Source organism: Oreochromis niloticus, linkage group LG9 (assembly GCF_001858045.2).
Source record: "Oreochromis niloticus isolate F11D_XX linkage group LG9, O_niloticus_UMD_NMBU, whole genome shotgun sequence".
Classification (NCBI taxonomy): domain Eukaryota; kingdom Metazoa; phylum Chordata; class Actinopteri; order Cichliformes; family Cichlidae; genus Oreochromis; species Oreochromis niloticus.
In genome coordinates, this window is record NC_031974.2 from 1,593,182 (window position 1) to 1,606,065 (window position 12,884).

The following is a 12,884-nucleotide window of genomic DNA, read 5'->3' on the forward strand; positions in this document are numbered from 1 at the left end:
CAAATAACATACGATTTTTACTGACATTTAACCTTTTGTATTACCTATATTGTGTATTTTGTCTGACATTTTGTTTATTTTAACTATTGTGTACAGTGCTTTGTGACTGCCTGTTTATGAAAAGTGCTTAATAAATAAACTTTACTTTCTTACTAAAGCTTCAGGCCGCTCGCACCCTCGGCTCTCATCTAATGGTTTACCCCACAAAAGGGACATTTATAATTAAGCTAATTGTTATATTATAGCTGTTTGTCATATTTTGCGACTTTGTACAATATTGTATTATTTAATCCATTTTAGCCAATTATTGTTCTTACTGTCTTGCAGCAAAAGGGATGAATAAAGTATTCTGATTCTGAAATTTTAGGTCAACAATCTGAAATACAAGAAGCAAAATCGTGGCTCAAACCTTTTATTTTCACACCAAACTGTTTTCATAAGATAAACTTCATACACAGTTTAACATTTGCAGGATTTTCACAAAATTATTGTTGAGCGTTTTTATTTATATAGCACATTTAATCATAACAGCAACGTTGACCAAAGTGCTGTACAGAAATAAAAAGTAACTAGTGCCAAATAGACTCAGTAAACAGAATAAAAACAGGAAAGGAAAAATCGACACGACACAGCTGAAGATCTAAAAATCTTTTTTCATGGTCTTGAAAATCAAACAGTTACAACAACTACATCTTCATCACCATCAGTTTTAAGAAGAAGAGCACAGGTTAACCTTTCAGATTTTGTCGTCAGCTGGAGAATCCAGTTTTTAAAAAGAGCGGCGTGTACAGAGCACCGACCCCACCAGTTGATAAAAGAGAGCATTTTTGGCATCTCTGCAGAATGCAGTCGCTGATGAGTAACAGGCCGGCACCTCCACAAAGCTCCTTCCAATCTCATTTGCAGACACAAACAATATTCCAAGCAGTGTCTTTTACAGTGTTTTTTGAACTGTGAAGCCGTGTTGTCAGATGCTGATATGGATAGTTTAAGAAATGCACACAAATCTTTATACACTAAAAAAAGAGGGAAAAGTTTGAGGGAACAATTTACAAGTTTTTACACAAACGATTCAGTGCTTCTTTCTGGGCTGCTTGTGTCCCACCAACTAAAATGACTTTTATAGCACTGGTTTAACTGCAGAAAAGATTCATTATAATTTAACAAAGTCACCAAGTACTGAGCCATGGCTGACTAACAACATCCATCCATCCATTTTCTTCCGCTTATCCGGGGCCAGGTCGCGGGGGCAGCAGCCTAAGCAGAGAAGCCCAGACCTCCCTCTCCTCGGCCACCTCCTCCAGCTTATCCGGGGGAACACCAAGGCGTTCCCAGGCCAGCTGAGAGATATAATTTCTCCAGCGTGTCCTGGGTCTGCCTCGGGTCCCCCTCCTGGTGGGACATGCCTGGGAAAACCTCGCCCAGGAGGCATCCTTATCAGATGCCCGAACCACTTCAACTGTCTCCTTTCGATGTGCAGGAGCAGCGGCTCTACTCTGAGCCCCTCCCGAATGGCCGAACTTCTCACCCTATCTCTAAGGGAGAGGCCAGCCACCCTTCGGAGGAAGCCCATTTCCGCCGCTTGTATTCGTGATCTCGTTCTTTCGGTCACTACCCACAGCTCGTGGCCATAGGTGAGGGTAGGGACGTAGATCGACCGGTAAATTGAGAGCTTCGCTTTTACACTCAGCTCCCTCTTCACCACAACAGACCAGTACAGCGTCCGCATCACTGCAGCCGCAGCACCAATCCGTCTGTCGATCTCCCGCTCTCTTCTCCCATCACTCGTGAACAAGACCCCGAGATACTTAAACTCCTCCAATGACCAACAACATGTCCACACTTTATGATGACCTGTGACTGCTGCTGTCGTTCACTTCAACGTGTTTACATTCGTGACGGTAACGATTAATTGAGTGCGTGAAGCTTTTGTCACAGTGTCTGCACTTGTATGGTTTCTCTCCTGTGTGGATTCGTTCATGCTTCTTCAGGTCACTTGCAGTGATGAAGGATGACCCGCACTGGTCACAGAGGTGCTTCCTAACCCCACTGTGGATCAGTTCATGGCGCTTTAATGCACTTGGCATGGGGAAGCTTTTCCCACACTCTCTGCAGTAGCTCAATTTGAGTCCAGTGTGTCTGCGCTGATGCAGTTTCAGGCCCGATTTCTTCTTGAAAGTATTTCCACAAACGTCACATCGAAACGCTTTCCCAGCTCCGCAGTGATGACAGGGTTCAGGACCGAATCCATTGGGTTCACTCTGCAAAAGACACAATGACAGCGTACGTCATAGAATTCCTTCAAAACATTTATCCTGAACATCTCTGGAAATAAAGAATATAAACCACTGTACTACTCATTCAGAGAAAGCAAAGTTTAAAATGCATCTGTGTTTGAGTACAGGAAAAATCCTTCACTGCTCCCTACTCTCTGTATATGACATCTGAGGTACAGAACAATACAACAATACTCGAACCGTTCTCTCAGTCTATCGAACCTGACAGATCAGTGTTGGTTAAATGGCAATATGCATTTCTCTATAAATACATAGTTTAAATAAGCTCATTCATGTTATACGTTCATTTTTTTTCTTAAATGTAATGGAGCATACATTCAGTCAACATTACAAAATGGCAAACTGGCTTTACAGCGAATGACTTTGAGAGCAGCAGTGTCAGTGAAGGTGTGAAAACCCTGCAGATAAATACGGACATATCCAAGTGACATTTTCAGGTCTGAAAAAAAAGATTGACTAAAATCAGTTCTTCTTCAGCATGATTTTTTTCTATAGCCAAATGCGTGCATCAGTATGAAGGGATACAACATACAGGGAGTGCAGAATTATTAGGCAAGTTGTATTTCTGAGGAATAATTTTATTATTGAACAACAACCATGTTCTCAATGAACCCAAAAAACTCATTAATATCAAAGCTGAATGTTTTTGGAAGTAGTTTTTAGTTTGTTGTTAGTTTTAGCTATTTTAGGGGGATATCTGTGTGTGCAGGTGACTATTACTGTGCATAATTATTAGGCAACTTAACAAAAAACAAATATATACCCATTTCAATTATTTATTTTTACCAGTGAAACCAATATAACATCTCCACATTCACAAATATACATTTCTGACATTCAAAAACAAAACAAAAACAAATCAGCGACCAATATAGCCACCTTTCTTTGCAAGGACACTCAAAAGCCTGCCATCCATGGATTCTGTCAGTGTTTTGATCTGTTCACCATCAACATTGCGTGCAGCAGCAACCACAGCCTCCCAGACACTGTTCAGAGAGGTGTACTGTTTTCCCTCCTTGTAAATCTCACATTTGATGATGGACCACAGGTTCTCAATGGGGTTCAGATCAGGTGAACAAGGAGGCCATGTCATTAGTTTTTCTTCTTTTATACCCTTTCTTGCCAGCCACGCTGTGGAGTACTTGGACGCGTGTGATGGAGCATTGTCCTGCATGAAAATCATGTTTTTCTTGAAGGATGCAGACTTCTTCCTGTACCACTGCTTGAAGAAGGTGTCTTCCAGAAACTGGCAGTAGGACTGGGAGTTGAGCTTGACTCCATCCTCAACCCGAAAAGGCCCCACAAGCTCATCTTTGATGATACCAGCCCAAACCAGTACTCCACCTCCACCTTGCTGGCGTCTGAGTGGGACTGGAGCTCTCTGCCCTTTACCAATCCAGCCACGGGCCCATCCATCTGGCCCATCAAGACTCACTCTCATTTCATCAGTCCATAAAAGCTTAGAAAAATCAGTCTTGAGATATTTCTTGGCCCAGTCTTGACGTTTCAGCTTGTGTGTCTTGTTCAGTGGTGGTGGTCTTTCAGCCTTTCTTACCTTGGCCATGTCTCTGAGTATTGCACACCTTGTGCTTTTGGGCACTCCAGTGATGTTGCAGCTCTGAAATATGGCCAAACTGGTGGCAAGTGGCATCTTGGCAGCTGCACGCTTGACTTTTCTCAGTTCATGGGCAGTTATTTTGCGCCTTGGTTTTTCCACACGCTTCTTGCGACCCTGTTGACTATTTTGAATGAAACGCTTGATTGTTCGATGATCACGCTTCAGAAGCTTTGCAATTTTAAGACTGCTGCATCCCTCTGCAAGATATCTCACTATTTTTGACTTTTCTGAGCCTGTCAAGTCCTTCTTTTGACCCATTTTGCCAAAGGAAAGGAAGTTGCCTAATAATTATGCACACCTGATATAGGGTGTTGATGTCATTAGACCACACCCCTTCTCATTACAGACATGCACATCACCTAATATGCTTAATTGGTAGTAGGCTTTCGAGCCTATACAGCTTGGAGTAAGACAACATGCATGAAGAGGATGATGTGGACAAAATACTCATTTGCCTAATAATTCTGCACTCCCTGTACAGTTACAGCGAAATTGCACCAATTTCTGTGACGTAAAAGAACAGAAACCAGCATTGGATGATTGATCTGTTTCATCAGGGAAAACTTTGGAACAAAAGTTTGTGCTCATGGATTGTATGCAATTCAGAGACCTGTAACTCTGACAATTTCCATACTATGAAGGAAAATTTGAAGTATTCTAAAGTCAGTGTTCGAAAAGAACAAAAACAAATCAGCTCACGCTGAGGGGGTCAGGTAGGAGGCAATGACTGATTATTGGTCACATCACTATACTGTTGGTCAGTGCAATATTAAACTGTTGAACAGATTTTCAGCAGATCTCAGTTCAGTTTACAGCTATTGTAAAATCAAATTGAGAGCACAAAATTACTTTTTAAACATTTATTTTTGCTAAAGCGATTTGACGTTTTTCAGCTATAAATAAAATCAACCCATGTCCTTTCCTGCTATATCTAAAAATTCGTATAGTTCAGCTCACGACAAGATCTAAAAACAGCGCAGTGTTTCATAATGTAGGACACTGGAGCAACTTCAGATGGGGAGCGCACAGGCAAAATCAGAGGTAAGACCAGTTTAAATGAATGGGATTTTTCTGGCCTTTTTCTGGCTTTATTCTATAGGGTAGAGTGAAGAGTTGAACCCAGGCCGGCTGCTCTCAGCCATACGGTCGCCTCCTCATCCCAAACAAACAGAAATGCTTTATTTTACTAAAATTCAACTTGAACACTTTTTTTTGGTTAAAGATGTAGCGTGTGAACTAGGGCAAAAAATATTTAAGACCCAACTTAATTCAAGGTTGTGAAATGTTTCAAGAACCTGTGGAAGGATCATTAATGGTTTCAGCTGCATGCTGGGAGAGACAGACAATCAAATACACCCAGCAGTCGAGGCCCAGTTCCAACCACATGACATTAGCTGTGTCCCAAAACGTCGGCTGCATCCTCCGGAGGCCGCATTTGAAGGCCGATTACGTCACAGCCAGGCGACGAAGGCTGTCCCAATTCGTCGACTCCTTCAAATGCGTCCTTCATTTCCCTGAATTTGAAGGATGGGTTGGGTGTTATTAATCTTTCTGGGTCACAAAATAAACTTTTAACATATTTTCAGGCGAGAAAGTGGCTGTGTAAACTTCAAATATCTGCTTGGTTTATCAAGACATCCTATATTTGCAAAAGTGTGCCGACGTTTTCGGAGACGTCTGTTACCCACCTGCTCGATAGCAAGCCGGGGGGGGGGGGTTCAATGGTCACTCCAGCCGGCGAGAGCAGCAGACTCCCGGCTTCATCGTTTTCAGACCCCCGCTCTTTCGCTACTCAGGTTAAACATGATATATAAGTCACTCGGATAACTTAAATATGTAATTGTTTGCCTATTTTCGGTGTTTTATTTGTTCCTGAGTAAATATGTTTGGCTGAGATCAAAGTTATTAGATTATCAGATTAAATAAAACTTTATTAATCTATCGGGTGGGTTCCTCCGGGATTTTCACACAGCTGAATAAACGTCAAACAGAAAACTGATTAAACAGAAGTGTGAGACGGTCGAGAATTTACGCCAGTGTCCTGTTATATTTTAGATAGCAAGGAGCAGACGGCCGAGTTTATTAAACTCCACCGACACAGCGGTGACGCAAATCTGAAGGCTAGACCGTCCCATTTCACAGCCTCGCACTTCCGGCCTTCTCGGTCTTTGAAGGACCCGGCCCACGTAGACCGCGAAGGCCGGGTCCTCCGAAGGATGCAGCCGACGTTTTGGGACACAGCTATTATGTCACCGACCACGGCCACCAAACATGCTAACAAAATTTAACGAGCATAGAAATGTGAAAATATAAATACATACCTCACAGTAAGTGCACTTTCTGGTGTGGATCTGTTGGTGCACTTTCAGGTAATCTGGATCTTTATAAGCCTTATCACACAGGTCACATTTATAAGGTCTCTCCTCAGTGTGGGTAAATTTGTGAATGTGTAAGTTGTAGTATGTGACAAAGCGTTTCCCACACTGGTCACAGCAGTACACATTATGTCCGGTGTGAATGCGTTGGTGTTTACTTAGGGTCCCCATCTGCCTGAAGGTTTTTCCGCACATATCACAGCTGTATGCCTTAACCGCAGAGTGGGTAAGTTGATGACTCTTTAACGTATACCTGCGAGCAAAGGTTCTTCCACACTGATCGCAGCTGTACGGTTTCACTCCGCTGTGGAGGAGCTTATGATTTTCCAAGCTCTGTTTCTTTGTAAAACACTTCCCGCACCGATCACAGCTGTATGCTTTAAGTCCGCTGTGGATGAGTTGATGGTTTTTTAGGTCACTCTTCTGAGTAAAAGACTTTCCACACAAGTTGCATCTGAACGCTTTCACTCCGCTGTGGATGAGTCGGTGTCTTGTCAAATTTCCAGCCTTGGAAAAATACTTCCCACAAAACTCACACCTGAACGGACTCTCCCCGGTGTGGATGATTTGATGTCTTTTTAGGAAAATCTTCGCAGTAAAAGGCTTCCCACACTCATCGCATCTGTATATGTTGTCGTCCTCTTTTCTGTGAGCTTCATCACCCTCCTGAGGGCGCGGACTTCTCAGTGCCTGTTGGTCCTGCAGAGAGAGAGATACAAACAGAGGCAGTGAAAGGACAAACATAGAGAGACTGTGTTGTTGATTGTTGTTTATTGTAGACGGTACTACTTTTACTCTTTATAATGCTGCCATAACACAAAAGTTTGCCTTAGTGGGATAAAGTTTCTATTTATTTATCTATCTACTGTATTGACAACATCATAGCTTGGACAACCTTGAATGACGAGTTTGGTTAAAAAGCTTTTCAAAAACCATAACACGGCCTCAAGGAGGCAAAAGCCTGCCGGCCAGTCTGCTGTGCCCACACTCTCACTCTGCAGGAACAGGCAATCTTGTGCCAACCAGCTTCCTGGTCGCAACTGACCATTGCAGTCTGTTTAAGGTTCTAAATCATCATCCCGGTGCCAAAGCAGCCAGCCCCTGACCAGTCGCTCTGAGGCCAAACTGGTTCTTCAGCACATTGAAGTGGCCTCCTTCGATCCACATCAACATGCATCCTGGGGTAAGAGACCCACTGAGGATGCTGTTGCTACAGCACACACTACACTGAGTCATCTGGTGCAAAGCGAGAACTGCAAGCTGGTCTTCTTCATCTTCAACACCACCCTCCAGACATCCTTACAACAAGCAGCACCACCAGGGCTTCTCCACCCCATCTGCATCTGGATAAAAGACTTTCTTAAAAACTGTTCGACTCAGCACCAGTGTTGAGGTTAAGACTAGTTCTTTTAGGGTTAGCAGCCAACAACATGGTGTATCGGCATGATTGAGGCCAAGAGGCTTCCACTTTAGAATTTTGCGAGCCCTGAGCTGGTTTATTGTCACCTTAATGCTCAGTGTTGCCAGTAGTCTGTAGTAACAAATAAGTTGCCATTAGACCAAACATATTACAGCAGCAGTGGTTCAACTTATGTAAACTCAAAAATATCTAAGATAGACCTACACATCCATCTGTGCATGTCCATGTCCATGGCATAATACATAATAATTTAAGTTATGTAAGTATCACCTTGGCTCAAATACACAGAGAACTCATATTAAACACAGTGGTAGTGTAGTACTACAAGCAGAGACATTCCCCGGCTCGAACCATCATTAAAAGGACTTTGGCGCCACCGTGTGGCTGAATAAAATTACTACACTATGGCGGCAGCAGCACATGCCTTCAATCACTATGTGAAAATGTGCAGCTACAACTCACTAGAAAGTAATTCAAGCTGCGGCAAACAAACAGATTTAAGGTCATTTACTTTCAGTCATTAACTCAACACTCAAAACAGGAACGCACCTTACACGATGAGGTGATAACAAGCTGACCTGGAAGTACTATCTCTCCCTCTGGAGCAGCAGCGCAAACTCATGCCTACGTCATTTCCCATAACCTCATTCAAAACAATATTGCAGGAACGGGAAATGTCCGATCCTTTTATACAGCCGGTTTCCCTCAAAGCTGTTTACTGAGACCACTGCTTGACTCTTTATATACCCATGACTGTGTTAGAGCCTGCCAGAGCAACACTTTAATTCATTTGCTGATGACACAAACATTGTAGGTCTCACTTCACAGGGCTAAGAGACATCCAGATATTGACCTGCAACTGAACATCACAAGAACCAAGAACTCATCCTGGATTTTAGGAGGATGCAGAATGATGACCCCAGACGGACGTCTCCTGATTAGTCAAAGTCAAAAAGATGTTATTTATCCTCACGGGGCAATTAAAATAGATGATATCTTGCTGACCATACATACAATACACAAACATCACATTGGGGAGACAGGTCAGGCTGGTAGCACTGGCCGGTCGACCACACGGGCAGCAACCCGAGACCAAACCATAGAAAATGCACAACATGAGGAAAGAGAAGGAGAAAAAAAGAACTCCCCCCAGACTGAGCTCCAACAGGGAGAGCAGTTTGAGATCAGAAAAAAATACATACCTCACAGTCACGGCCTTTGACCTCACATACTGCCTGACTGTGGGGTACACAGAATCCACAGCAACCGACAGCAAGAAATCTATATCGCATCATCCATTCTGCTGTACAGATCACTGGCTCTTCAGTCTTGACACTGCAGTGCACTTTACAGTATGCTTTGTAACAGATTCTCATTTTTCATGTTATTTACATCAAATCATGCCCATCCCCAGTGCCTAACACTAAGCTAACACACTGAGAATGGTAATGAAAGTTTATCAGGACACACCTGCATGGCACCGCAGGCCCCGCCCTGCCACAGCACTATATCGGATTCATATCGGTATCGGCAGATATCCAAATTTATGATGTTGGTATTGGACATTAAAAAAAAGTGGTATCGTGCCATCTGTAGTTTCAATTTAAAGGTCATAAATAGTTCTTTCAAACTGTATTATGATTTATACATTTACATTTTGATCATGTGTTTCTCCTCCCCTCCCACCTCCCCTCACTCATCCAAAGTCTCATGTCCTGAGCTGAAGTCAGGGCCCTCACACAGGAAAAGGGCAGAAATGTGGTTTTTTTATTCCAAGTATTGTCACAGAGGGTTACGGTCAGCAGATCAGTCAGGTGATATTCCCGTCTCTGGGCAACGAGGCAGATAACGTCACACGTTCCCTCTGAGAAACACTTTGATTAGGTTCTCACATCGTATGAGAGTCTGACAATGTTAGATCCACTAACACAAATGTTTTATTCCCCATTTGTTACCAAGTGCTGACATTGTTCAGATATAGGACAACATGTAATGAGGTCAACTTAAAATCATTTCAAAGTACCATTTTTTACAACTTGATAATAAGAAATTACAACAACACACCGACTCATCTGTCAGTGACAGGTTTGCTGAGATGGCACCGATGGAAAAAAAAAAAAAAAAGCACTCGCAGAGATTTGTTTCATGTGAAGGTTAAAATTCACACTGTGTCTAAAACGAGTCCATCCAGCGTAACAAAGATGAGATAAGACAGTTCTGGGAAATTCACATGCTGTGATCAGCAGCAAAGTTGGCAGAGCAGAATAAACAGATGGAGCATGACATCTAACAGTAATGCTAAACAGCTGCATATAACAGAGGAACACTATACAAGGTAGCTTCTGTGCTGTGACCATAATAAGACCAGCAGCAGCTGATGAAGTGCACACAAACTCTGTAACGGTGACATTTTCCTCACCGTCTGTGCCGAGCTCATCGTTTCCTCTGTAGTGGCTGAGCCAAGTCCAAAAGGTTCCTCCGCTGCTCCGTCAGACTCTTCTCCTCCTGCTGATCAGCTGGGGCACAAAAACAGAACAACAAATAAACATAAATCGTTTCTTCAGTTTTTCCTGTGACTTTAGAGCCACAATAATCCAAAAACTGAGCTTTAAAGCCTTAAATTCTCCTTCTTCAGCAGAAGATTTGACAATGAGTCGTGTTTTTAATATTTTATGCAGCACTAACTGATTTATCTGCCTACAATCAGTGAACATACACGGGTCTGCTGTTGAGTTTCTCCTGCTGTAACGTTAAAGGACAGTGTAGCTGACTGCGCAGGTGCCTGTAAAAAATGTCAAAAAAACCTTTTGCCATCTGCACTCAGATGGAGCAGAGTTCATACAGATGAACCTGTGGCACACCTGCACCTGGATCATCTGTATGGACTCTGCTCATCAGACATGACCTCCGTGTCTGCTTTACTTACAAAAACACTGTGAAATAAATCAAACGTCATTACAGGGTTTTTTTCTTTTTTTGTCCAGGATGATTTTAGTTATGAGTTAAAATTGTATTCAAGTGCTAAAGCATGAAGTGCCAGGAGCTGATAATAGAACAGCATGAAATGATCACTTATATTTCTGTTCCTCTCGGCACAGGTGGAAACGGTACGCACATTCTTCATTCAAGCAGAAGTACAGATGTTACTGCAGTACTCGAGTACAAGTCAAAAAGTCTCTGAAATGCCTAAAAGTAAAAAAGCAGCTCTTTGAAGCTGTTTCTGTGCAAACATAACTCAGATTAACTTAATTATACTTCATTTTTTTGTAACATCCATTATGTGAAACACAAGCAGAGAAAACAAAGATCAGAAACAGCTCTGTTTAAGTTTGCCTACATTGGAGATGGGTGACTTTCCACATCTAAACAGAAAAATAAATAAATGTTTGCCTGTTTCATCTCTGCGTCATTTACATCAGTCCTGAGTGAAAAATGCTTCCACACTTGTCTTTTATTCTTTTAGTGTTGTCGCTCCCTCTGTGTGAGGTCGGGAAGGCACACAGTGAGGTGAGACAGTAACCACAGGATTAATCACAGATTACGGCTCACTCGACTGCAGTTAATCTGATACATCATTACATTTGTTTTCATGATCAACACATTTGGAGAACTGCAGGCATGCTGCATATACGTGTAATATATCCAAAAAAATACTCACAGAATAACACGTAATACTAAATGTATATGGCAGCAGGCTTGTCCTCGTTAACATTAAAAACGTGTCACAGCTTTTCAGAGTTTTTAAGAATGTGTTCAGAGTAAGTTTACATTTACATTTGTGGTCATTCACGACGTTCCTGTGCCTTTCCATGAAATCTCACTGTTCAATACATTCAGACTAAAGAAAATTATTATTAGCCATCAATAAACAGCTTTAAAAAAAAAACACACCTTACATTCAGATTGATGCACTTAGTTCGTCTTAAATAAATCTATTTGTTGTGGAGTTGTTATTATCGGTAAAAGCAGTGCAACGATGCCAGCTTTTACCACCAGATAGCAGCTGTGCTGTGTTATTACCTAGTGCTGAAATTCTGAGGAATAAAGACAGCACTGAATGCATCGCTGATGTTTATTTTCAGCGGTTAAATAATTATTTTTTAACCAGGAGGATTTTTTTCTCCATCCTTTCATCCGACCGTTGTCCACTTTATCCTCTTTAGGGTCCTACTAAAACCATTTGACCGACGAGGGGCTTTGCTGTCCCCCTATAAACAACTCAGGTATGTCCGGAGCAGTTATCAGTCTAGCTGGACAGCTGGGGCTTTGTTTTTGTCAGGAATTTCAATTGTTTAGCCCTCATATTCACGCTGATGGGCCTCAAATCAGATTCTGAACAGGCATCTGCGCGGACACCCATACTGCCCTTTAGCGCTGCAGTGGCAGCTTCTTTAATGTCACCAGTTAAACTCAAAACTCTCCTTTTTCCTTCTCATGAACGACACTCCTGCAGGCTGTCGGGTGAAATAAAGAAACCTGCATTTAAAGATGGAAAGTTCCCCGAGTTTTGTTTTCTTGTTTCCTTATTTTCCGGTTTGTCGGGACCTCCGACACATCAGTTTGACATCATCAGCAGTCAACAGCGGAGGCACCGCGGAGAGCAGCAGAAGACCTCCTCAGGAGCTAAACCCAAGATGAACTGAGCTGAGATGAAAGTTAGCTCGGTGCTTACCTTTAGATGAAACCGAGAGAAACTCCTACCCGATGCAGCCGGACGTCTCCTTTCCCCTCCTCTTCCGGTTTTCTCGCGGGTGTCAAACAGTAATAGGTGCTTTACCGCCACCTGCTGGTGTGGAGAAACTGAACTGTGATCCTTCTTTGACCTCTGGGAGGTTTTCAATTAGTTTCATTCGCGCAACGATAATCTCATTTTTAACATCTCTGTTCTGAACTGTGTTTTTTTAAAACCAGTGTGTCATCATATGACAGTCTCCTCTCTTCTCGTTTCTCCCGTTTTCCTTTTAATCGTGTAAAACCATCCTTTTTTCAGGCTCTGCATTATTAAGCTCTGGATTTCTGTTCCCCTTCAGTGGACATGCTTGTTTTGGTGGCATTTTTGGTGATTTCTCTGGAGTTTTTTTTTTTTCTTTTACTCTAAAATTATATTTTAACAGGGTCAAAGTCAGGATAATATACATACAGCAATATAAATTAGCAATTTTGGTGACTTAGAA

At 42.3% G+C, this 12,884-nt stretch overlaps 1 protein-coding gene across 3 annotated transcripts; it reads right to left on the reverse strand.

The window, feature by feature from the left end:
* Window positions 1-1,694: 1,694 nt before the first annotated feature.
* On the reverse strand, window positions 1,695-12,479 carry LOC102080789 (zinc finger protein 708). Of its 3 annotated transcripts, XR_003221751.1 has the most exons (5): window positions 12,383-12,479; window positions 10,130-10,226; window positions 6,237-6,989; window positions 5,211-5,429; window positions 1,956-2,261 (listed from the first exon to the last, which is right to left on the reverse strand). XR_003221751.1 is itself a non-coding variant. In XM_005468103.3 (4 exons), exons 2-4 carry the CDS (start codon window positions 10,145-10,147, stop codon window positions 1,845-1,847), a joined length of 1,188 nt encoding a protein of 395 aa, XP_005468160.1. In that variant the 5' UTR covers window positions 10,148-10,226; window positions 12,383-12,479; the 3' UTR covers window positions 1,695-1,844. The 3 variants fall into 3 exon arrangements, 2 of the variants coding, with proteins under 2 accessions (XP_005468160.1, XP_025766304.1); XM_005468103.3 differs by lacking the exon at window positions 5,211-5,429 and having other exon boundaries at window positions 1,695-2,261; XM_025910519.1 differs by lacking the exons at window positions 5,211-5,429; window positions 12,383-12,479 and adding an exon at window positions 11,731-12,371 and having other exon boundaries at window positions 1,695-2,261.
* Window positions 12,480-12,884: the final 405 nt, after the last annotated feature.

Bases quoted from the DNA above. Each gene is read 5' to 3' on its own strand.
- LOC102080789 (XM_005468103.3), bottom strand. The intron at 2,262-6,236 runs GTATGTATTTAT...TGTCTTTTGCAG, and splicing joins GAAAGTGCACTTACTGTGAG to AGTGAACCCAATGGATTCGG.